General features: G+C 46.0%; 1 protein-coding gene across 6 annotated transcripts in view; it reads left to right on the top strand.

The window, feature by feature from the left end:
- The window catches only part of LOC147034979 (acyl-CoA dehydrogenase family member 11-like), a 58,433-nt gene that overhangs the window by 2,976 nt on the left and 29,440 nt on the right, over positions 1–26,017 (top strand). For 2 of the 6 annotated variants that reach the window (XM_085891870.1, XM_085891878.1), the window contains exons 1-7: positions 2,981–3,273; positions 12,391–12,584; positions 13,788–14,056; positions 14,155–14,254; positions 15,297–15,410; positions 15,742–15,766; positions 15,860–16,005. In XM_085891870.1, the coding sequence (XP_085747996.1) occupies positions 12,399–12,584; positions 13,788–14,056; positions 14,155–14,254; positions 15,297–15,410; positions 15,742–15,766; positions 15,860–16,005 (840 nt within the window). In that variant the 5' untranslated portion in view covers positions 2,981–3,273; positions 12,391–12,398. Of the gene's footprint in view, positions 1–2,979; positions 3,274–12,390; positions 12,585–13,787; positions 14,057–14,154; positions 14,255–15,296; positions 15,415–15,741; positions 15,767–15,859; positions 16,006–26,017 lie in introns of those variants that run through there. The other 4 variants (XR_015060881.1, XM_085891840.1, XM_085891851.1 and 1 more) reach the window with 4 other exon arrangements.

Below are 26,017 nucleotides of genomic sequence, written 5' to 3'. Positions count from 1 at the left end.
GAGGTGGATAGCAGAGGGGGTGGTGATCAGATTTAGGAAAGTGTTGATACTTGTTTCGATTGGGCAAAAGACTGGCAGATGCAATTTTACCTGAGCAAGTGTAAGGTGTTGGGTTTGGAAAGAACAATGAAAATAGAGATTACAGGATGCAAGGGGTAATTTTGGAGTGTGTCACACAGGAGAAGGATCTGGGGCTGGTAATAGATATGGGAGGTAAGCAGGCAGCACAATGCCAGGCAGCTATAGGTAAAGCAAATCAGGTTTTAGGCTGTATAAGGAGGGGGATCATTTATAAATCAAAAGAGGTGGTGTTAACATTGTACAGAAATTTAGTGAGGGCCACATCTAGAATATTGTGTGCAGTTTTGGTCACCACGACTCAGGAAGGACATAGATGCCAGAGAGGATTCAGTGTAGGGCGACTAGATTGATTCCAGGCTGAGCTCGACTCAGCTATGAGGAGCGGTTGAAGGAGACAGGGCTTTATACACGAGAAAGGAGGCAGTTGCGAGGAGATATTGTTACGAATTTGGAAGCTTACTGCACTCAACATTCAGGTCCCCATAGCTCAGTTATTTCGATTAGTAAATGTGGATAGAAAGCTCCCTTTCCTCTATGTCTAATGGGAATTAAGGGTAAATGTGCCGCGAAGTTATTTTATAGATAGGATTTTTACACTTTTGACAATGCCAACAACAACACTGCTCAAGGAATTGTCCAAACTGTTCGCGCGCTCACGAAGCATTTCGTTCTGGCCTGGCGCCAAATGAGGGTATGCGTCATTTTTCAGCCAATGGCTGCAGAGCGGGCTCCAAGAGAAGCAAAGCCTCTTCGGAGGGCGGGGAATCGAGACGCCCTGACACGCCCCCCAACCAATCATGGAGAGACGACGGATTTCCCCGGTGAATGAGGTGTGAGGAGGGTGAGACACGTCCGCCTCGCCCCGACGCCAGGGAGGGAAGAAATAGATGGGACGGCATGGTAAGCTGGTTCTTCTGGTCTCATCCTGTTGCTGGCTTCTGGTCTCGCCTCGATGCTGGCTTCTGGTCTCGCCTCGTCGCTGGTTTCTGGTCTCATCCTGTTGCTGGCTCTGGTCTCGTCCTGTCGCTGGCTTCTGGTCTCATCCTGTCGTTGACGTCTGGTCTCGCCTCATCGCTGGCGTGTGGTCTCGTCCTGTCGCTGGCTTCTGGTCTCATCCTGTCGCTGGCTTCTGGTCTCGACTCATCGCTGGCTTCTGGTCTCGCCTCGTCGCTGGCTTCTGGTCTCGTCCTGTCGCTGGCTTCTGGTCTCGCCTCGTCGCTGGCTTCTGGTCTCGCCTCGTCGCTGGCTTCTGGTCTCGTCCTGTCGCTGGCTTCTGGTCTCGCCTCGTCGCTGGCTTCTGGTCTCGTCCTGTCGCTGGCTTCTGGTCTCGTCTCGTCGCTGGTTCTGGTCTCGTCGCTGGCTTCTGGTCTCACCTCGTCGCTGGCGTCTGGTCTCGCCTCGTCGTTGGTTCTGGTCTCGTCTCGTCGCTGGCTCTGGTCTCATCGCATGCCGGAGGAGTGTATGAGAGCCTGACACTACCCTCTGTACCCAGTGTTTGCAGCGGCCTCAAGTTGCGAGTTCGAGTCCCGCCGATCTAGGACGTCGAAGACCGCAGAAGGCGGGAAGGACCAAGATAGCTCTGGTTCCTAGCTCACCTGTCCTCGAGCTGAAGGCCTTCAGTAAAGACCATTGGGGTCCATTTCTGTTTGTGTGTGGGTGTCTGTGTCTGTGGGCCCGTCTTTAAGCAGCAACTGGATAAGTGCTTTTGCTTGTACATTGACTGCATTTATTATAGTCGGATAACTCTGCTCTTTGTGTGTTCCCTTTTCCCCCATTATAAATAAATACTCTGTGAAATGTTTCAGCTCGTTTTTGTGTTTTCTTCATTGGTTTAGCACGGTGCGTGTTGAGAAGTAGCGAGGGTAAATTGTGCACTGGGACCGACGGATCTCGGTAACCATCACCTCGGGTTACGCACGGTTCGAGCATGCTACCGGCTCGTTCCACTCGAGCTCCGCCGAGGGTGAATTTCCTCAGTAGTTTGGACTTAGTAGCTATTTAGGTAAATTGAAATTGGCAATCGACCCTACCCCACGTGGTTGACCTATTTGCGATCTTCGGTCCTATAAGGGACCCGTCGGCTCCGGAGTTATCCGGGGTGACGAGCTAAAAAATTCCGATTGTTCGGTGGAGCCGACTCTACTGCTCCATCTAGCGGTCGTGCTCGCCACCGATACCCGGCCCACAACAATATGATAGAGATGTTTAAGATAATGAAAGGTATGGATAAAATAAGTGCAGATGAATTATTCAGCAGAACAGACTGTGATAGAACCAGGGGCCATAGCTTGAGAGTAAAGAAGGGGAGAGTTAAGATGGTGGTAAGGCAAGGATCTTTTACTCAGAGAGTAGTCAATGCACGTGATGGTCTCCCTGGAAAGGTAGTGGCAGCAGAAACAGTAGACAAGTTGAAATTGGAATTCGATAGGTTCCTCGAAGTTATGGAGATAGAGGGGTATAGGGATGTTGGCTGGACTTTTATATATCTTGAGCATTGATGGGTGATTGTGTGCTTGTGTACGGAATGCTGTTGGTGGGGGTCTCGTCAAGGGGTGCTGTGTGGTTGTTGATGTGTGTTTTTTTAAATCAAGCCCATGCCCCCCTCCCCTGAGGAGAAGAAAAAAAATTACAAAAAAAAAATACAAAAGCGACAAAAACCTGAAATAAATAAATAAAAACCCCACAAAAACATTTTAAAAATAAATAAATATATTTTGCATTTTTCTTCTTTGGATCATGTGTTGAAATTGAGTGCGGTGTTGATGTCGCGCAGGCGCGATGGTCTGAACGGCCTCCACCCCGGGTCCGATTTCCTTGTGGTATTTCAAACCGTTGCTAGGGAGTTGTTTTCACCGCGCTAAAATGGCGGCGGCCGTCGCTACCCGGAAGTCACCCAAACTTGCGTCCACTTATCACCCAACATCAACGTTTTCGTTGGAGGTTTTTCTCCGTGAGGATTTGCATCCTTATTTTCATTATTTTTAAACATTTTAAAAGTTTTTTTTTCCCCCTTTGAACGCTTTCAGAAGACTTTGGTGCTGTATTTGTTTCCTTTCGCTTAATGAGAGATTTTTTTATGGACGGCTTAAAACGACAGACGAAACAACACCAACAACAGCAGCACCAAACGTGCCGTCAATCTTGTGCGGCGTGAGGGGAGTGAGACCAGAAGAGTTTTTCGGCGAGTGGTTGGTGAGTTTTGAGCTTCCTTTCCTGTTGCTCTGATGATCGATGTCGGATTCCTGAAGGAGAGCTCATTAAAACCGCTTGCTCGTTTTCTTCTCGTCACAAGCCCAGAGACCTCGAGAGCCAGCACAGGCACCGGGGCAAACGACCTCTCAAGGCCGTCCTATTTTAGTTTAACTTTCTGATGACCTGGGGTGTGTTCCGTTACCGATCAGCTCGCTATTGCTTGCCAAGCCAGCCGTTCCTTATCAACCGTTTCGTTGGCGTGCTTCTTGAAATGCTTAAGCCGCTTGGCGAGCGCTTTACCAGCTGATTGCTGTACGATCCGAAATGAGAACAGCAACACTCCTAAACAAAGCGAAACCACAGCAGCAGCCGTATTTAGCTGAAAGTAACAGTGTAAAAAAATAAAAAGTATCTATCTTTCTTCTATCCATAATTCCAGCAATCTGTCTGTCTGTGACCGCTGTTTCTCGACAACCACTGGTCCGATCTAATTGAAACTTGCAAGATATATTGCTGGGGACCTGAGTATGTAATGTGCCTTTTCAAGGTTTGATATTAACCGGACAAGTGGTTCCCAAGTTATGGCCATTTATTTACCAAACCAATGACAGGACACGTTGCTGCGTAGGTGTGGCCGATGGGGGAAAGGGCGCCATTTAGTTACCAATGACAGAACACGTTGCTTGGTGTTTTGCAGCCACAGTAACTATCTTCTATCTATCTATAATTCCAGCAATCTCTGTTTGTTTGCTTTTCAAAAGGTTTGAAATTAATCGAACAAGTGGTTCCCAAGTTATGGCCAAGCTGGAGCGCGTTCCCCATTACGGGTTACAACGTACGGACTTCCAGATAGTGATGACTTACTGTATTATAATAATTTCTCGACTTCTTATGCGCATTTATAGATAAACACAATGCCCCAATCCAGTCGTCGTTTACGAGAGCGAAGGAACGAACTGTGTGGTTGTTTGAAAGTTTTTTTTTTGCACGTATCGCCACACACGTATGGGCACACGAGGGCGAAGGAACGGCCTGTGTGGTTGTTGTTTCTAGCACGCGGCTTGAAAGTTTTTTTTTTTTGCACGTACGGCCACACACATACGGGCACGCGAGAGCGAAGGAACGGCCTGTGTGGTTGTTGTTTCTGGCACGCAGTTTGAAAGTTTTTTTTTTTGCACACACGTAAGGGAGAGCAAAGGAACGGTCTGCGTGGTTGTTTCTGGCATGCGGTTTGAAAGTTATTATTTTTTGCACGTACGGCCACGCACGTACAGGCATGCGAGAGCAAAGGAACGGCCTATGTGGTTGTTGTTTCTGGCATGCGGTTTGAAAGTTTTTGTTTTTTTGCACGCACATACGGGAGAGCGAAGGAACGGTCTGCGTGGTTGTTTCTGGCATGCGGTTTGAAAGTTATTATTATTTTTTTGCACGTACGGCACGCACGTATGGGCATGCGAGAGCAAAGGAACGGCCTATGTGGTTGTTGTTTCTGGCATGCGGTTTGAAAGTTTTTTTTTTTTGCACGCACATACGGGAGAGCGAAGGAACGGTCTGCGTGGTTGTTTCTGGCATGCGGTTTGAAAGTTATTATTATTTTTTCGCACGTATGGGCATGCGAGAGCGAAGGAACGGCCTGTGTGGTTGTTGTCTCTGGCAAGCGGTTTGAATGTTTTTTTTTTCTTCCACGTACGGCCATGCACGTACGGGCACTCAAGAGCGAAGGAACGGCCTGTATGGTTGTTGTTTCTGGCATGTCGTTTGAAATTAAAAAAAAAAAATTTGCACGTACGGGCACGCACCAGTATTTATAAATATCGAAACTCTTACAAAAATATATCAATTACAAACAAATACCACTGTCACTTCCTCGAAGGGAAAACTAAAGAGGGGTGGTGGAGAGAGAAAGAGAAAGAGATAGACAGATGGAGAGAGAGTGAAGAGGTGGAGGAGAAAGGAGAGAGGAGGGAGGGGAAACAAAGAGGAGTGCGGGGGGGGGGCGAGGGAAGATGGTGTGCAGTGAGATGAAGGGAAGGCAGACGTGTGGTGGAGCATTAATTACGATTCATACTGTTTCATCAAAATTATTCTGCACAGAATAACAGTGAAGATGGCATTAAAATAATGTCTGAAATCCATTTTCTAACGGTCATACAATAAATACGGTCTGAAGACAAACTGTATGTCTGGAGACGAAACCCACCAGACGCATCCAGAGCCAAACCGTCTGGACACAAACACTGCTCGAACACATCTGAAGACAAACTCCCATCCGGACGTAAATGCCGCTCGGGCGCGTCCGGAGACAATCACCGTCCGGATAAGTCTCGAGACAGACACAGAGAGAGGGGAGTGAGAGAGGTGTGCGATGAAGGTGTTGCGCTGTATTGGGAGGGGTAGAGCAAGGATGGAACAAAGAGAGAGGGGTTGCAGTCGGTGAGTTAGTCGAGAGAATATGTTATGCTTTGTGAATCTCTATCTTTATCTCTATCTCTATCTCTATCTCTCTCTCTCTCTCTTCTCTTCTCTTCTCTTCTCTCCTCTCCTCTCCTCTCCTCTCCTCTCCTCTTCTCTCCTCTTCTCTCCTCTTCTCTCTCTCTCTCTCTCTCTCTCTCTCTCTCTCTCTCTCTCTCTCTCTCTCTCTCTCTCTCTCTCTCACACACACTCACACACACACACACACACACACACACACACACACACACACACACACACACACACACACACACACACACTTGGCTGACATCGGCAGGTTGAAATCGGTGTGATTACCGACGACAGGACACACTGCATACAATCCAAAAACCTTGAGTAGCTTTCACCAAAAAACAACGTTGCATTTACATGGACATTTCAGAGATATGTTTTTAGAAAACACGTTAATCCGACAAACGGCTCAGAAATTGGGTGTTATTTCACAACAACTCGCTCAGGACGACGGAGCACGAACCAGGACCCACCCGCTCGGGACGGCGGGGCGCGGACCGCCCGCTCAGGATTGCGAGGCACGGACCACCTGCTCTGAATGACAAAGCACGGCAAAGCATCCGCAGTGAGTGAACAATTCACTCAGAATGATGTCGCGCAATACCTCTATCGACAATGGCTGCTCGGAAAGTGGCATCAGCACTCCAGCATGCACTCCAATTAAATGGGTGACAAGGGACAGTTGGCCAGGCTGTTGCTGCATCCCACATGGGATGCCTTTAACTTTAAAGCCAGTCTTCACCGCGCACGTAGCAGTTAATGAAATAAAATGAATTCATTTAAATAATGACGATCCAAAAAAAGAGTTGCTGCTTTATGCAGAACAACCTTGGAGACATCGCAAAGTTCAATCACCTGTGAAATAAACATTGCAGAAAGTCTGCCATGTTGCCTTTTTTCTTGTTTCTAATGACCTGGGGTGTGTTCTATTACCAATCACTCCAGATGTAAACCAATGTTGAGGAACAGTGCAGGCTCTGCCCTTCACTCTTGCACGACCTCCCATTGCCACCGGTAGATGTCTGTGTATGCGTCACGTGGTACATCTGTTCGGGGTCCACACAAACGTTTTAACTTTATTTTAAAACGTCTATTTTTCACCAGATTTGCTTTATATTTTTGGAGGTATCGCGGTGCTCTCCAGGGAATCGGACATAGATCTGGCAGACGCGATGGATAGGTCGTCCTTTTTGGGGACAGGTCAAAAAGTGAATGCATTAAATCATATTGCTCAATGAAGCTGGTTAATTTTGGCACGTTCCTCAAGTTTTTTGTTCACTCAATATAATTCTCTAAACAGTAGAAAAATAAAAGTTTAATGATTTGGAAATTTCACATTTTCTTGTGTATGTGTGTATGATGAACATAGCCTTGCTTGCTTTAAGTAAATAGGTATATCGGCTTAGTTTTAATGTTGTGAAGCCGGCTATCAGTGGCGAGCGCGACCGCTAGAGGGAGCAGTAGAGTTGGCTCCACCGAACACACCGGAATTTAGGTCGTGCCTTTTGGATAAGTCCGGAAGGACCATGAAGTCCGGAAGGTCCCTTACAGGACCATGAATCGCCAATAATTAGACCGTGTGGAGTAGGGTCAATTGCCAAACTTCAATATACCTAATTACCCACGCGGCAAAGCTACCGGGGAATTCACACCCTCGACAGACCTCGAGCGGAATGAGCCGTTACCGTGCCCGAACCGTGCGTAACCTGAGCGGATGGTTACCAAAGCCCGTCGGACCACATGAACAATTTACAGCCTCACTATTTCTCAAACCCACACCATGCTAAGCCAATGAAAGAAACACAGAAACAAGCTGGGACATTCAACAATAGGGAAATTTATTACAATAATAATCGGGGCGGGAAGCACATAAGGGCAGAGTTATCCGAATATCAGGCAGGCAATATACAGTGAGCAACAGCACTTGACAATTCTACTTAAGAGACGGGCACACACACACACACACACACACACACACACACACACACACACACACACACACACACACACACACACACACACACACACACACACACACACACACACACACACACACACACACACACACACACACACACACACACACACACACACACACACACACACACACACACACACACACACACACACACACACACACACACACACACACACACACACACACACACACACACACACACAAAGAAACGGACCCCAGCAGGTCTTTATTGAAGGCTTCCAGCTTGAGGAAAGGTGAGCTGGAGGCCAGATCCTGTGCTTGGACCTGTCCACCTCGTGCGGTCCTCTATGATCTGGCTTAGTGGCGGGACTCAAACCCACAGCTTTCACGTGGCGTCAAGGACGAAGGCACCAGGAGTGGAGCGGCAGACGCCAGCATGATCCGGACGGCAAAAACAAGCGAGGAGGCGGCGAGGCAGGCGAAGCAAGTGATTCTCCTCAGGATCCGACACACAACCAGGCTCTGACGCCAACACGAACACACACCAAAGGAAGCCTGGTCTTTTCATCCACTCTCTGAGCGGGGCGGAGCCTCAGCGTCGGACGCTCTGTCCGCGCTTGGTTAGACAGGGATCAGGTGTATTGACACGCTGTGAAAAGTCCAACTGAACAGCAAGAGAAGCCCGGCAAAGCGCCAGTTCAGTGGTGGAGCTGTGAATGGTAACGCGCTGTTCGCTCCAACTGAACAGCAAGGGGAGCCTGGTAAAGCGCTAGCTCAGTGGAGGAGTTGTGAATGAGAATAGCATGGTGGTTAGTTTGTCGGAGCTAAGGATTTAAAGACCTGACTATAAAACAACTTTGCAGCGCACATACACTTAATCACCCATTAAACAAGGAACGGGACCCTAACGAGAAACACATACTTACCGATATAACTGATCTATAAGGACTCTGGCTGTTGTGTGCGATGGGTTCCAGATTCGTAACAATAAGACCTTTTATTTCCTCAAATTATGAGATTTCCCTCCAGATTTCGACACTTAATTCAGACGATATCCGATCCTCAAAACAGAAATAATATTTCGATGATATACTTTAATGAGTCTGTGAAAGTAGATCATGGAAAATCTTATATCATGCATGAAATCACTCCAAGCTCCTATTTTGAAAACTATCACACTTACAAATGCAATGTGCACAGCGATTCCTAGCCATTATGAACAGGCATTTGATAATATGAGTGAGGAAAGTGGATAAAAAAACTTTATCATTGAGTAATCGTTGCAATCTGTTCCAAGTCGAGGAAGGCATGGTCGAGCAGGCCAAAAAACATGGCCGCTTCAGACCCCAGCGAGGTTACCTAGGATATGCCTTAAGACCCCTTATTGAGCAGTGACCGAGGATGTGCCTGAGAAAGGATATAATTAAATAAGGCCGTTAATTATAATCAAAAGGAGTGTTTTAATTAACCCAAACATCCAATTTTCACTCTTGTGCTTCCTTGGAGTTTTCGTCGTATGCATGCAAAGTTTCAGGCTGTGAGGTTTTATCGTTTTGGAGTTTTTGAGGAGACGCACTGACACATTGACATTTATTCGTATGGATTATTTCAATCTTTTCCTCTGCCACCAAAGGTGGGTCAAGGTTATGTTTTCACCACTGTTTGGCTGTCTGTGAACAGGATATCTCAAAAAGTTGTGGACGGATTCGGACGACATTTGGTGGAGAGCTTAGGTGTCTGACGAGGAGGAATCGATTCGATTTTGTTGAAGATACTGATCCGCATCTGGATATGAGATTATTATTATTTTTTGAAAGCGATTCTTCACCATTGAGAGATGCGCCTAGAAACGATATACCGTATAACATGACATTTCAAAACGTTGTGGATGAGTTATGACAAAACGAGATGGACGAGTTGGGTATTGGACAAACACAAGTTGATTTGATTTTTGAAGTCTGGATCCAGAGGCAGTCTTTCAGTGGGATACAAAATGTAAACTGTTCAGCCAGGTGGAGGTGCGCGCTCTACTGAGTGTCGTTCTAGTTATTAATGGATGAAGCATACATTTACAAAGAAAAACCAAACACTGTGCTTTTTATCATTAAATGAAGCTTGAGCCTGAAGGGCATCATTTTTGCCTTTTGTTTCATCATATGTGAATACGCTTTAGCTTTGGATTATCAGGGAATTTTCTCGTACAGGATTTTCCGGCAGGGTTTTTTGAGAGGTTTCACCGTTGCGGTAAAGTCTCGACTCAGAATCCGAATGGCCTGGATGTCTTTTCCATGCTAAATTGCTGACCCAGACATGATCCAAATGGAAGGGCGAGGAGTTGCAAGCATGCAATCAGTCGCCTGGAACGAACAGCCTGCCTTATCGATGGTAGAGGTTTCGTGAAAGCTGCCGTCATTCTGGCCTCATGACCCGCAGCTGTGGTTTATGCAAGTGGAAGTGCAATTTGACTCCCAAAATATTACTACCACGTTGAAGTGGTTCAAATACACTGTTGGCTCCTCGTCACCAGAGCATGCCATGGAGGTGAGAGATATTTTACAACAACATCCAACAAACGCCCCATGCACGGACTTTGAAGACCGTGCTCCTCATATGCACGACTCCATCTGAGCACCACCACTTTCACCAACTTTTTACAGCCGAGGATTTAAGAGATTGAAGACCCACACCACTATTGCGTGACATGCGGAAGCTTCTCGATGACTGCCACACCACCTTCGACCAGTCGCTCCTTCGTGAGTTTTTCTTGCAACCTTTACCTCCACACATCCACATGATACTTGCAGCTGGCACATAACTGGCACTACCTGCCACTGTGGATCTGGTCGATCATCTCATGGACACCGTTACACCAACCATGGCTAATGTGACACCTCCAGCACAGCATGTCACACAACTACAATCTGAAATGGTGGACCTTAAGAAGCTCGTCCTGGAGCTCCATGCTGTGCAACACTAATCATGCCCATCTTTGGTGACCCCTTCTTGGGACAGAGAGAAACGCCATACCTCGTGGTAATGTTCGTCATCACCTTCCGTATACTCTCCAGCTAGGTGTTGATTCCACATGACATTCGGTGTTGAGGCTTGCTTGTGTAGAGCACTGTGCTTGTACCGGCCACAAGGAAATGACTTTGTACCGGCCACAAGGAAATGAAACCCACAACTAATGCTGTCGAGTTCACCTGGGCCATACGTCAGTTGCCTTTCCTTCATGGTGGATTTAAGTAGCAGACTGTTTTCTTGTGGATTCAGGGGCAGAGGTGAACAATGTGCTGCCGTCTGCTACTGAACGAGGAAATCAACAGGAATATTCACTACATGCCGCTAACAACTGTGCTATTGCTACTTTTGGAGAACGTCTCCTCCAGATTGATTTGGGTTCATGTTGCTCATTTCTGTGGATATTTACGATTGCCAACACCATATACTCTATCCCAGGCGTGGATTTTTTGCATAATTTCAATCTCCTCATTGATGTCAAACATCACCGTCTATTGGATGCCACAACACAGCTTGGTGTCCTTGGTAAAGCATCCACTGTTTTGCCACTGAATATCACGTCTTCCATCCAGCCCACATGCCCTTTTCAGAAAGTACTGAAGCGTCAAAGGCTCAACTAATGTTGAGCTCGTTGCGGCGGGAGGTTAAAATCTCATGATGTACCGAACGGTGGGGGGAGAAGATGGGTATGGAGTAGGTGATGAGGGATGAGGAGGTGATGGGCGCAGGATGATGAACAGGCAACAGGCAGACGAACGGCTCTGGGCGAAGGCAGGCAAGCAAGCAAGCAAGACGATCTCCATTGCTCTCCTCAGAGACCCCAACTCTCTTTCTCTCCTCGGGGAGACTATTCTCCCCCTGAGTTCGTGATCCTCTCCATCAGTTCTCCTCAGAACTCCTTTTTTCTCACTTGGTTTACGATCCTCCCTTTACGATCCTCTCTCACCCCTCGGACCCGCCAGATTCAGGCTCCTCCCCTCTCAGGGCAATGAAAACTCGACCCCTTGAAGGCGATTCAAAGCTCCGCCCCTTTGGAGGTGACGAAACGCTCCAACCCTCGCTTTAGAAATGATCCAAGCTCTGCCCTTCTCTCTTGCACTACCTCCCATTGCCACCAGTAGATGTTTACAATGGGGTTATACATTCAATTTCCTTAACCATAACGCCTAATTAATTACCATCATGCACCATCCCCTGTATGGTGCACAAACAAAATAATCCTGAAGCTGACGTGTCCTACTTGTTACATCAAGATGGGCTAGCTCCTCGTACACGGACCATTCCATTCTATCTGTTCGATTGGAATGTATAATTCCCCTCACCCCCCCCGCCCCCCACAACTGTAACAGTACTTTTTGACTTCCCATCCATAATGTGCCCATCGACTCCTAATACCTGTTCCCTCTGCGAATGCAAAGTTTGGTGGAGTTTGGCCCAGCCGGTTTTTGTGTTTTGTTAAGGCAAAAAGTTGGGAAAAGCAGTTGGTTTACTTTGTCTGTTTGTCTGTCTCTACAGTCGTCTGTCTTTGGTCGAGGAACTACTTAATTGCAATTTAATTGTATATTTTGAACACTAGAACACGAATCGAAACACGAACCTGCAGTTTTGCAGCACAGTATAACATATTGTATTCACCATGATAACCCTAATTCCAGTTTCTGTTTTTCTCACAGCTTCTCCAATGTTGAAACACATTTCTCATTTACATCCCCTTCTCCGAAGAAGGGTGTCGGGGATTCCAAATGCTTGTACTTCATATTCCTCTACTTTCCCTTCATCATTCTACCAAGATGAACCTGAACTTCCTGATCCTTACAGCACAGACCCCTTGCTTCAAGGCTATCTCATGAGGAATCTACAAAAACAAGTAGGATAAATAATGTTGTGTTTGGGATCTTTACCTGATAATGTTTCGTAGCATTTGTCACGATAGCAAGGACTGCGGTCATTTGCATACATAAAGGGCCTTGCTCCAAAAATCTGCATTGATTAATGTTAACAGACACCATTCCAAAGCTTGGAAAGTCACTGAAGGCAAGCTGTTGTACTTCATTTTTTTTAATAGTGATTAGACACAAACTATACTCACAGACACCAACATTGTGTTTTTGCAACAATGTTGAGTAAAAGCGTTTTTTTTTCCAATATCGATAAACACCATCCTTGATTTTTTTTTGTAGAGAGGATGGAGCCATTTACATGGAATTCTGCTGTTTATATGGTGTTGAACTAACACCACAGCAAAGGAATATGCAAGTACTGTGCCCTGATGGATGTTAAATTCATGTTTTAATTTGACATTTTTCCATTATAGTGGAGGAACCAACTTCAATAAAGTGGCTTAAATTGCAATTCCCAGTGTTTATACCTTAAACCCATTTATTTGGCTCGAGGGAACCTTTGGGGACTAGAAATTCCCAGTTATCGTCATTCTCTGAAGGTTTCAAGAACTGAATTGTGAGCATATTCATGTGGCTCGTCGTGTACACGATTCGTGACATTTCAAAATTTGATAAATTTTACATACAGGCACTAACTAATATTTACTCTTATATATGCACAGATGGTACCAAATTGAAGACAATCATGCCCCCTATGCATATAAAACCCAAATATCGTGATAATCCAGTTTTCCATCCTTCAGGAAACCAAAAAGTATTTTTTTTTTGCCAAAATTCTCTACTCTTTCTTATTTGTCCATTGCCTTGTTTGCGTCCAACTGTGGCCCCACCATCTGTATGTTGTCATTTTGTCATCTGTCTCCTCGCTCATCCATGAGCCTAGATTAAAAAAAAAACTCAAAATCTCACTTCCCTCCTCCCTACACCTGTTATTCCAAATATTCCCAACATTCCCCTTCTTTCAACACTTTGCCTATCTCCTTGTTTTAACCCTTTTCTTCCTTTTCTCTATTTTATTTTTCACACTTTACTTATCCCCCTCCTCCCATTTGTTCCTCCCTTGAATGGTGATGATGGGAAAGGTAGAAAAAGAGTCAAGTTACTCAAGGTGAAAATTCTAGCTGAGGCCAAAAAAAAGGAAGTTACTCACGTAATATTATTTCACTCAGACCCATACAGATGTCACAGCTGACCTATCTCGCTTCTCACACCTTGTGAAAGAGCAAATTGATGGGCTGGGTCGCTCCTGTGAGACCTGGGGGCCCATGTTGCTATCAAATGGAGGGTTTGGAGGAGCAAAAGGCAGGAGAGCAGACTTTGCAGAGCGAGGAAGACGAGACTTCTTGCTCATCTCCCCTGGTTGGAGTTTGCTTCGAAAAATGTCTGCCAGAGAAGGCTTGGTGTCTGCTCCTTATGAGAGAAAGCATGGAGATTGGAGGTGAGAATTGTTTTGGGTTATCATGTGTCGAGACACTTCACTCATCAATTAGTGTGACTATTGTGCTGGGTTTGCATATGATGTGTGCGTGAGAGCAGCCGTGTGCATCAAGCTGCCAAACTCTACCTGTTTTCTCCTTCTTCTGGACTTTTCACTTGTCCTATTGCCATGAGTGATGGAGCAGCTGCTGTATTGAAAGTGAGTAAAATTTTGTTCCAAGAGAAAGGCTTGCCACCTTTGGTGTCAGAGATTACTACAGAGCAGGAGTGTTTATTCACTACCACAAATCATTAACGTTCAAATGTATTAATTATTATTTAAGATAACTTAGTGACATGACTGAATGGTATTGTTTTGATTATTTTTTTTTTTTGTATGCAATATTGAAGCTTGTGGAGGAACTGGAACATAGAATGGATCAGGATGTAACAGAACAAAAGCAACAGTAGAAAGTGAGGTGGGGGAAACGCACCAACAGCAGGGATGAGGGATAAAATCGAGGGAGACTTTGAGAAATAAGGGATGTGGTGAAGAATGAGAGCTTGGGAAGGACACGGTGTGAACAAGAAGGATACAGACACAAACTTTCAGGAAAGAAAAACTGGAAACTTGGAAATAGGTGGTCATGGGGAGGGTTGTTAAGGGCAGAAAAGATCATTGTTTTGGATGGGGGATGTTTTGAGATGGTGGTGAACTGCTGTCTTGAATCCCAGGAGGAAAGAATGCGATTGAAGAGAATGTGGGAAAGACATATATTTTGAAATTCCTCCACATGTGTTTTTCATCCTTAATCATGCGTCTAGGTAATTGAGACCTGACCTGCACACGTGTTTTCACCCTTAATCATGCGTCAAAGTAATTGAGACCTGACCTCCACACGTGTTTTCACCCTTAATCATGCGTCAAGGTTATTTCCGGTCTTGTAAATGCAAAAATGTAGAAAAAGGTCACAGAGGGCAATCACATACTGGGAGAAACTAGCCTTCAACCCGAGCGGGTTAACATAGCACCACCCCCGTGTAGTGACACAAAACGATCTTCAGCGAACAGTTTTTCCAACTTGATTTACATCGAGATGTCTCCTGTCCATCCACGGACCATGCTACACTGAACAATCCTACCTTTTCAATGAAATTCCTCCATCTACCCCACAAACATAACAGTATGTACCGTATTTTCCGGTGTATAAATCACGGCCGTGTATTAACCAAAACCGCGGTAATTATATCTACACTTGCAGGACATAAAGGCAAAAGGTGAGCTCGCTGTGGCCCTTGAACACTTGACTTCTAGAGACCCCACCCACTTTTGGACTTCTGGCCAATGGATGACAGAGAGGCGTGGTGGCTCTGATGTGGGTGAGGGAAATAGAGATAAGTTGTTTTTCTCTTTCAGTAAACCCTGTGTACATTATTGTAAATTCAGGATCTTCTTGGTGACTGAAGACCATTCTCTGATTGAAGGTTTGGATGAATCCATTCCCTTTTTAAAAAGGCTTTTGGCACTGAAGGCTTTTGTTTTTGTTTTATTCACCATTCTCTATTTTTTTTTCGATTATACAGTTCTTGTATTTTTACATTTGCCAAATATCTATTGATGAATATCATTCTCTCAAACTGCAAGTATTTGTTGCTTTTATAATTTTTTGGTTGACTATTTTACAATTTCACCTTTTTCTTTCTTAGTTTGTTGCAGTGGTTGCTGATCAGGGTAAAGCAGAGATTATCGAAGAGAAGATTTGAATATTATTGGAAGAACATCAATTTTTTCATTTAACTTTTAAATATTTTTTTTTGTCTGCAGCTGGTGCGACAGAGACCATAGCCAAGAAGGATGCAAACAGTGGCTCATTCAGCCTTTATGGTGACAAGCATTTCTGTTCAGCCAGTGATGCTAACATGACGTTGGTTTTGGCTCGAATTCAGGATGAAGGAGACAACGTGACATCGGTGAAATGGGGAGAGGGATGATTGACCATTGACATGTTTCTTTTATGCATTTTGTTGCTTTTTATTATTACTAGCAGAGCACCCACCCTCTGGGTGGGTCGAGTTTGCACATTACTTTCTGAGAAAAAAGTATAGTTTGTGTTTTGCAAGGAGATTAGAGGGCTTGCTTGGTGTGTGCCTAAAAGCTTCTACATGGTCTGAAGGTCTAAACTTTAAACTTTAAAGGTTGAAACGGTATGTTCCAATCATAGTTAGGGTCCAAGGGGTTAATCTATGAAGTGGACTAAAGCTCGAAATGGTCAAGGGTCCAAACTGTCCAACATGTCTAAAGGGGTCTAAAGGTGTCTTAAGTGTCAAAAGGGTCTTAAATGTGAACGGGGTCTTAGGGGTCTGTAGGGGTTGAATATTTTGCAATTATTTTTCTCTTAAGGGTTATTAGAGGTCTTGAGGGGTCTTAAGAATATTGGGGGTCTTAAGGGTATTGGGATTTTAGGGGGACTTAGGGGTGTTAAAGGGTCTTGGGTGTCTAAAAGGTCTTGGGATCTTGGTGTCTTAAAGGCATTGGGGGTAGTCAGGGCTGTTAGGGTTCTTAAAAGGGTCTTGGGGGGGGGGGGGGGAGTGTTAGGGTTTTTTATGGATCTTGGGGGGTCTTAAGGTTCTAAATGGTCTTTGCGTCTTTAAGGGGTCTACGGGATGTCAAAGGGTCTAAAGGTATTGGGGGGGTCTGGAGCATGCTTGCACGTATGGAAGGTTCCTTTTCTATACAGATAATCGTGGCTAAATTGGATGACAATGCTTGGACTGAGGCGATGATGAAAGGATGTTGAAGCTACAAATGTGGCATTTAGTGGTTTAGAAGAGAGAAGGACATATGTATTTCGAGTGGTCCCAGAGATTAGTCAATAGAAGAGGATTTTTTTTTTTTCACCCCTTTGGACATCCTGCATTCATGAAAATTGACAAATCACTAATGTGACTTAAGCTTAAATAATGTTGGAAAAGACAAAGAGACCATGTGACCATTTGAACATGTTCTTTGTTGTTGTAACTTTCCAGTGTTTTTAAGATTAAAGCCATGATTATATATGGGTTTTAGCATCTGCGTCACCACCAGGGCAGCTTCCACCATTGTTCGATATCTAAATAAATCACTTGTATTTAATTTTGTTGTATTTTGCTTACAGTGGCCTGCAAAAGTATTCACCCCCGACCAATAATGACACATTTAGATGAATTACAAATAATGCAGAATTTTTTTGTTTTCCAAATTAACTTTTTAATTCATAACTGAAGAGATCAAACTCAGCATTGTTATAGTTGGAGGAGGTTACATGTCTGGAATATCTGCAAAAAAACAAGTACAAATCAAAATTCACGAGTTGTAAGAGTGTTCAGCCCCTTCGGTCAGTACTTGGTGGAAGCACCTTTTGCAGCAATGACTGCTACGAGTCTTTTTGGATAGGTCTCTACCAGCTTTGCACAGTGAGATGGTGAAATCTTTACCCATTCTTCATGTGAAAATTGCTCTGGTTCTGCCAAGTTTGATGGGGATCGTCGATGGACTGCAATCTTCAAGTGTCGCCATAAATGTTCAATTGGGTTCATGTCAGGACCTTGACTGGGCCACTCAAGACCATTTATTTTCTTCTTATTCAACAACTCCAGTGTGGCTTTAGTTTTGTGCTTCAGATCATTGTCCTACTAAAATATGAATCTCCAATCCAATTTCAGAAGCTTGACTTATTCAAGTAGGTTTTCATCAAGGATTCTCCTGTACTTTGCACCATCCATTGTCCCTTCTATCTTGACAAGCTTGCCAGTCCATGCTGATGAAAAGCAGCCCCAAGATATGATGCTGCCACCACCATGATTGACAGTAGGGATGGTGTTGACTGGGTGATGTGCAGTGTTACGCTTGTGTAAGACGCAACACTGAATTTAGACCAAAAAGTGAAATTTTTGTCTCATCTGACCACAAAACGTTTCTTCAAATGCGTGCTATATCATTAAGATGCTTCTTCGCAAACTCCATCCGACCTTTTTCAGGAATGGCTTTTCTTTTCAGCTGACCATAGAGGCAGCTTTGTCAAGGGAGCTGGATATTGGTGATTGAACACTGACCCACATCTCAAACTTAGAGCCTTGCAGATCTTTCAAAGTCATTGTTGGTTTTACAGTGGCATCCCAAAACAGTTTCCTGTTTGCTCAGCTGCTGAGTTTGGATGGGTGACCTCATCTGGGTAGAGTCTGGGTGGTATCATATCTCTTCCACTTCCTAATGATGGATTTCACCATACTCAAAGGGATAATGAGTGACTGAAATGTTCTTATAACCCTATCCTGAATGATGCTTCTTCACCACTTTACATCTGACCTCTTTGGAAAGATCTTTGGCCTTCCTGTTTTCCTTTTTTGTTACCCAGGTAAGATGCCCCTTGAAACTCAGATAAGTGGGGGAGTTTAATTTTTAATTTAAACCACTGATTAATTATATACAGGTGAAACCTATATTTTTAACCTTTCAAACAAATAATTTGCTCCTGGAGAGATTTAGGGTTAATGAGTCAAAGGGTTTGAATACTTATGCAACTGAGAATCATCTGATTTTCTCTGTCAATGTAACTTATTCATATTTTATCTGCATTTTTTAGCATTATCACTTTGGTTTAGTTTGTGAAGGCTCCATATGTTTATATCTATTGTTACGGCTGTGGAAATTCGCATTACACCATGAAGGGCCCGTAGGTGAGAAAACTCTAAGTACATGTGTAGTTAGCCCCAAACCCGTTGTTTCGAGGGAATAAATGTGATTCATTCGGGCTGCGACGCTTTGAGATAGCCGTTTTTCTGTTCTATCTTTATTTTGAACCAACCACGTCTCAACCGCCATCACACAACAACCACCTTAACCACCATGCCAGCCATCGTCACCAACTACAACCACGCTCCAACCCTCAGACAACAACAACGCCAACAGCCACGACCTTTACCTTCACAACTCGCTCCCGCAAACATCGCATCACCGCCATTCCAAGCGTCGCCATGGCCATCACCGCCACAATAAACCCTCCGCCACCTGCACCTCTCCTTCTGCGGCCTTTCCCGCACCGATCCTGGACTCGTACAGGGCGCGCGCTGAGCCGCGGGTACAAAGTGCGGCCTTTCCGAGGAGAAGTCTGATCACGAATGATACACGCCCACTTCTGATCCGTCCAATTAGCAAGTGCGGAGCGGCTTGGCCCCGTCTCCAGGCGCGTCTGTGTGAAATCGATATATGCAAATTCTAGGATCAGGGGAGGTTAACGCCCACTTTTCCTCCGTCCAATTGGGGAGCGTGGCTCCGCCCCCGAGGTCATCCTGATCCGGATATTTGCATATTGTTTTCTCCTGCAGGCCTATAAAACAGCGAGCGCAAGGCAAATCGTGGCAGAGTGTGGCAGTAGCAGTGTGCGTCGGCAGGGCAGAGTGTGGCAGTAGCAGTGTTTGTTGGCAGGGCAGAGTGAGTCGAGTCATCGGTGTGGCAGAGAGTGGAGTCGGGTTGCGAAGGCATCGAGTTGGGTTCTGCAGTCGGCTGAGGAGAGTTGCGGGAAGAGGCAAAGGAGCTCGGGTCCGAGGCGAGAAGGACGGCGGTCGGCGACGACGTCGCGGTGTGAGATCACTCGTCGCGGGACCAAAGCCAGCCAGCCATTCTCCTCCCCCAGGGCATCAACAATTCCCCCTTTCCCCCGCGCTGAGATAACGCAAAAAGGGGGCCCCGTTCCCACCCCACTCCAAACGTCGTGCCAACGAAACCCGCCAAGGAGCACGGAGTCGGGGCACAGCCACGCGGCCACATCTGCGGCACGTCCGCCAACGCGTCACGAAGACGCGGGTAGGACCCCCCGGTCTCGCGGACCTGGCCGCTCCTTCAGGTCACGCGCGCATATTGGCCTACAGGCCCGTCTGCCCCTTGTCTATGAGGGTGGCTTCTTTCCTTTGCTTTTGAGTAAATGTGTGTTGGTGCCGTCTGTAAAGTAGAACTGTATAAGTGTTGCCATGTGTGCGCGTAGTCGGTAGTAACTCTGCGTCATTGTTTCTTTTGTTTTTACTGCTACATGTGCATTTTGACTGTTTGGCTGTATATGTGTGCTTTCCGTGTGTCGCGTAATAAATGTGCATTGTGTGAACTGTTTTCCCATTTCGCTTCGTCTTTTCTTTATTGACCCTCCATCCTGCTTCACGTAAAGGGTTCGTAGTGGGCTTAATATGCCCGGTAATTAATCTGAACCATCCAGGTCGGCGTTAACACCGCTCGGTTATCCCGATAGCACGGAACGGGCCGCCCAAGCGGCCCGTGTCCGGATTCGACCTACGGCGAGGTGCGATCCCCGGTCGACCATTCACGCAGGTACTTGGGTAGATCGAATTTGGCGAACGACCCTATCCTGCGCGGGTGGGCAATTGGCACAATCATGGTGAGGTTAAACCCCCACCCGTGACTAGCTCCCGGCGTTGGTCCGAGAGGGTCACGACTGAATTGTCCGTTCCAGTGGGCGAGGCGGCCGCCATTCGAGTCGAGCGGCCGATCGCACGCCGGTGGGCGCGAATTCACAACTATATATATATAGATATAGATATAGATATAGATATAGATATATATAGATATAGATATAGATATATATATATATATAGATATAGATATAGATATAGATATAGATATATATATATATATATATATATATATATATATATATAGATATAGATATAGATATAGATATAGATATATATAGATATAGATATAGATATATATATATATATATATATATATATATATATATATATATATATATATACAGGGTGGCCTGAAAGTCACTTTACCCCTTCCCAGTGAAGCAATGTTCTTGAACTCTTTTAATATGCAGGTTTTATTGCACAGTACTTACAATAATTAATTTGTCATTGTATCTGTATGTGCTCCATCATTCTTCTGAGTCAGTGTTTCCGCATACAAAGCGGGTGAGGGGCGAGGGCAGAGGGGAAAGGACGGAGGGAAGTGCGAGAAATTTATCAGGGGTAAAGTAACTTTCGGGCTACCCTGTATATGTATATGTGTATGTATGTATGTATGTATATTGTTACGGATCCGGGGGTGGGGGGGGGGGGGTCGCTCCCGAATCTTGAGAGCCAAATAGTACAGATTCGGCGCCACCCTCACCACCGCAGTCTCCGGGGTTATAACGCCGGCTGGTTCGGCACAGTTCTCGGGTTACGCGTCTCGAACCACGATACCAAATTACACCTGTACCTTGCCAGCTGGGGGAATATCCCCGGATTACAGACTGGTTTTGTCAGAGACCGAGTGGAGTCTACCAGTCTGTAACCATTTTCGTTTTTATATCCAAATCGAGCAGATCCTTCCTTGACATGGCACAAATTAATTCAAAGCGGCAACTTCATACGAGAGTCTCCAGAGAGAGACAGCGAGGAACATGACACAAGCAAAACATTCACGACAATGTTTTAATTAATCTATAACCCGTTCTTAACTCGGGGGCTATGGATTATGGGTTTCGAAGGGAACTCTAATGAGATAAGCCTTAAACGACATGCAAACAAGAGATGGACAGCATGCAGTCAAGACAGAGTACTTGGTGATGTTTCATGGACGAGAGGAAAGTGTCAAAAGCATGAATGTGGCTCGTAACAAGCCGATGTCCACGGATTCGAGCCCCAAGCTCGAGCACGCTGCGTGTCAAAAATGGCGCTAGTCCTCCTTTGTCACAGACCTCATGCATTCTCGCGCGTTCAGACCCCACGAGTTCGGCTGCACCAGAGCGAAAGATTCACGGTGGTATGCTCCAGCTGGCTTTTCACAAGGTCCAGCATACAAGTCCAGGCCTGACCTGTTCACTAGGCCTCCTTCACGAAGCAGATCGCAGACAGACACAGCCGTCCTCTACACAGCATATCACGACCCCCACCAATCGTCTCTCATCCAGCCGACTGCAGACAGACCTCATGCAGTCCTTTCCCTGCCTTTCCTTCGGCCCTGGCTCGCATCTCCAGGCCACAGAAGGCATACCCGGCGCGCCCAGGTTCAATTTCTCTCTCTGCAGAATCACCACTGTCTTTCCTTCGCTTGCTCACCTCGAAGCCTGAGCACGCCTCAAAACTGATTGCAGTTTTTGTACTTCTCCAGTTTCACTTCCTCTTTTCTGGTGCTGGCTGTCCTCAAAGCCGACTGCAGTTTTGTACTTCTCCAGTTTCACTTCCTCTTTTCTGGCGCTGGCTCACCTCAAAGCCGACTGCAGTTTTGTACTTTTCTTGTCTGGCCACTCCCCCTCTCAGCCGACTGGGCAGGGCCTCGTCCGGAGAGGGGAAGGAAGAAGAAGAAGCTCTCATATACTACCACTGCACAAACAAATAACATCCTGTGACACCTCCCGACACACATGTAACGTCAAATTACCGAACAACCTGGCTAAACATGCATTTAATTGAGATCTGGGCTAATTCTATATTTAATAGCATACTAAGGGCCATTTCCATAACAATATATATATATATATATATGTATATATATATATATATATATATATATATATATATATATATATATATATATATATATATATATATATATATTGTTGCGGTATTCGCGCCCGCCGGCGTGCTGACGGCCACGCAACTTGAATCGCAGCACGTCGCCCACCGGACGGACAATCCAGTCGTGACCCTCTCGGACTAACGCCGGGAACCAGTCACGGGTGGACCTTTCGGTCTCACCGCGATCGAGCCAATCAGCCCCCGCGTGGGATAGGGTTGCTCGCCGGGTCGACCTACCTAAGTACCCACGCGGAGGGTAGACCGGGCGATCGCACCTCGCCGCAGGTCGACTTCGGACACGGGCCACTTAAGCGACCCGTTCCGTACTATCAGAATAACCGAGCGGTGTTATCGTCGACCTCGACGGTTCGATTAATTATCGGGAGTATTCAGCCCACTACCAACCCTTTACGTGAAGCAAGATGAGGATTCAATGGGAGAAAAAGACGAAGCGAAGCGGGAGAACAGTTCAATAATAAAGCACATTTATTCGCGGCACACGGGAAGCACACATATTCAATTCCACCAAAAGCACACAAAAAAAACACAATTCCATTTACACAAAAAGCAAATATACAAGCGAAAACACAATGCCATTTACACAAAAAGCAAATATAAAAGCGAAGACAATGCAGAGCTAATACCGACTACCGAGCACACGGCAACACTTATACAATTCTACTTCACAGACGGCGCCGACAACACATACCCAAAACCAAGGAAAAGAATACCCCCAAGAATGAGGCGGGCCTGAGGCCGAGACCGGGTCGCGCCTACCCGTCTGGTGATGAGACGTGGAGCGGCGATGGCGCCTCACTCCGCGGGCCTCGCGGACAGTGTCTGGCAGGGGGTGGGAAAGGGGCCCCCTTGGTCGCACAATCTCAGCGCGGGGGGAAACAGGAGGGGGTTGCTGATGCTCGGGGTATAGAGGATCTTTATTATCCCTGGTGTGCGTCTCCACCTCGGCCAGGTCGCGCTGCCGGCCTTCCTCGGGCGTGCAGCTCCCGGCACCGTCGCGAGCACCCCCTCGTCTGCCTTCGCCGCTGCCGCCTCTCCGCCTCTGGACTCTCCACCCTGGACTCTTCTTTGGGCTCTCCTCGTTCGACTCTCTTCAGCTTCTCCAGCTACTGCAGGCTTCGGGCTCCAGACTTCCACACACTCTGACTGACGAACACGGTCCTTTTATCCCCCGTAGCTTCGCCTTTGACCCCCTCCCTTTGACCTTTCACCTCGCTCCCCATTGGCCCGAGAAAAAGTGGGCGTGAAGGCTTTTGATCCACAAATTTGCATATATCGATCGTCCTGGAGGCGGGGCCAAATCGCCCCTCGCTCACCGATTGGACGGCAAAAAGTGGGCGTGTGTCGTTTTTGATCCGTTTTTGAAGCACAAAATCCGTGATTTTGTACACGCTGTTCGACGCGCGCTCTGCACGAGTCCAACACCGGTACCCACAGCGGGGCAAGAACGGTGGCGATGCTACGGTTGCGAGGTGTGACGGGAAGGTCGTGGCGGTTGTGGTGAAGCGGCGTTGTGGTTGGTGGTTGATGTTGTGGTTGTGGTGGTAATCATGGCGGTTGGTCCAAAATAAAGATAGTAAAAGAAAAACGGCTATCCTGTAGAGTCGCAGCACGCATAAATGACATGTATTCCCACTAGACAACGGGTTTGGACCTAACTACACATGTACTTACCGAGATACCTCACCTAAGGGACCTGAATGGTGGTTTGCGAATTTGGTAACCACAACAATATATATATATATATATATATATATATATATATATATATATATATATATATATATATATATATATATATATATATATATATATATATATATATATATATATATATATATATATATAGCCGCTTAAGCAGCTCGCTTCCTTTTTGGATACCGAGCGGGATATTATCGCGCATTCCCGTTGGACCCGATCACTTTACCGGCTATTAAGAAACCAACTATTTATTCCGACCTCAATACCTCAGTTCAATGAGGGAATGGACGCAACGAACAGGTTTACTTTCACACAAGGACATTTATTATAATAAAGCACGTATGAAATTAAACAAGGCAAAACACGTATGCAATTATAGAAGCAACAAAAGCACGACAAAAGAACTACGACCGTCTATACGAAATGCAATGCAAACATTTACAGCACACAAAGCACTTAACAATTTCCCACATATTAGACGGGCCCACGGACACACGTACGCACGCACACACACACACACACACACACACACACACACACACACACACACACACACACACACACACACACACACACACCCAAGAAATGGTGGCAGAGGCCTTTAATAACGAGCTCCAGCTCGGAGGACAGGTGAGCTGAAACCCAGAGCCTATCTCAAACCTCTCCACCTCGTGTGGCCTTCAAGTTGTTCGGACCCGAGCTCCAGCGAGAGCGAGCTGGATCCAATTGCCATGAGCTGCGATCCTTCACGAGCTCCCGTGAATCTTCCCGCGCTTCTCAACACGTGCTGGTGAGACGAGGCACCGATCCTTCCCGTCGATGCGCCAATCCTTCCCGTCGATGCACCGTTTCCCCCAAGGAACCACCTCCAAGAAAAGGTCAATGAGTCGCACCAAGCCGGGAACCAAAATGGAGAACAAAGAGCTCCACGAACCAAGAAGAAGAAGAAGAAGAAGAAGCTACCACTCGCAGCTCGAGCCGAGCGACCAGCTCAACTCTCTTCCAAGCAAAGCAGCTTGAAGCAAAAAGCTCTCCCGTGCCAAGCAGAAGCTGAAGCTCACTGAACCACCAAAGCAAAAAGCCTCCTCCCGAGCCAGGCCTCAGCCGAAGCTCACCGAGCCAGCCGAAGCAAAAAGCTTCCGAAGGCCTCAACCCTAACGCAAGCCAAGCAGGACCCGACGGTCTGCTGAATGACTACTCTCTGCCGAAGCAAAAAGCTTACTACTCAACTCCCAAAACACGAACAAAGAAAAGATCTCCTCTTATCCTTCTCCCGCCCTTCCCCAGCTCCCGGCGTGACTCATGACTCATGCCCTCGTGCTCCATACCCCGCTCAGCCACGGGTGGGAGGGAGTTGTTGACATCATGAGTCACGGGACGGCAGGATTCTTCTTGCTCTTCGCAGAAGAGGGGGAGGGATGTCTCCATTGTTCGTTCCCTAACTATTAAATCCATCCGCAACACATCTAATCGATTTCTGAACATTTAAACAATGGAAGGTGAGCTATCTAGGGAACAAGCACTTATCGACAAAGCTGACTAAAGGAACCTGTATGTTGTGTGCAATCGAATTCCAAATTTGTAACTATATATATATATATATATATATATATATATATATATATATATATATATATATATATATATATATATATATATATATGTAAAGTTTGATTTTAAAGCATCATGAAATATGCTCATGCAGCAT

Source organism: Eptatretus burgeri, chromosome 1, assembly GCF_056783735.1.
Source record: "Eptatretus burgeri isolate ZD-2024b chromosome 1, Ebu_testis_v1, whole genome shotgun sequence".
In the NCBI taxonomy this organism is placed as follows: Eukaryota; Metazoa; Chordata; class Myxini; order Myxiniformes; family Myxinidae; genus Eptatretus; species Eptatretus burgeri.
Note: the sequence above shows the minus strand (reverse complement) of the source record. Positions and strands in the feature narration are given on the sequence as shown.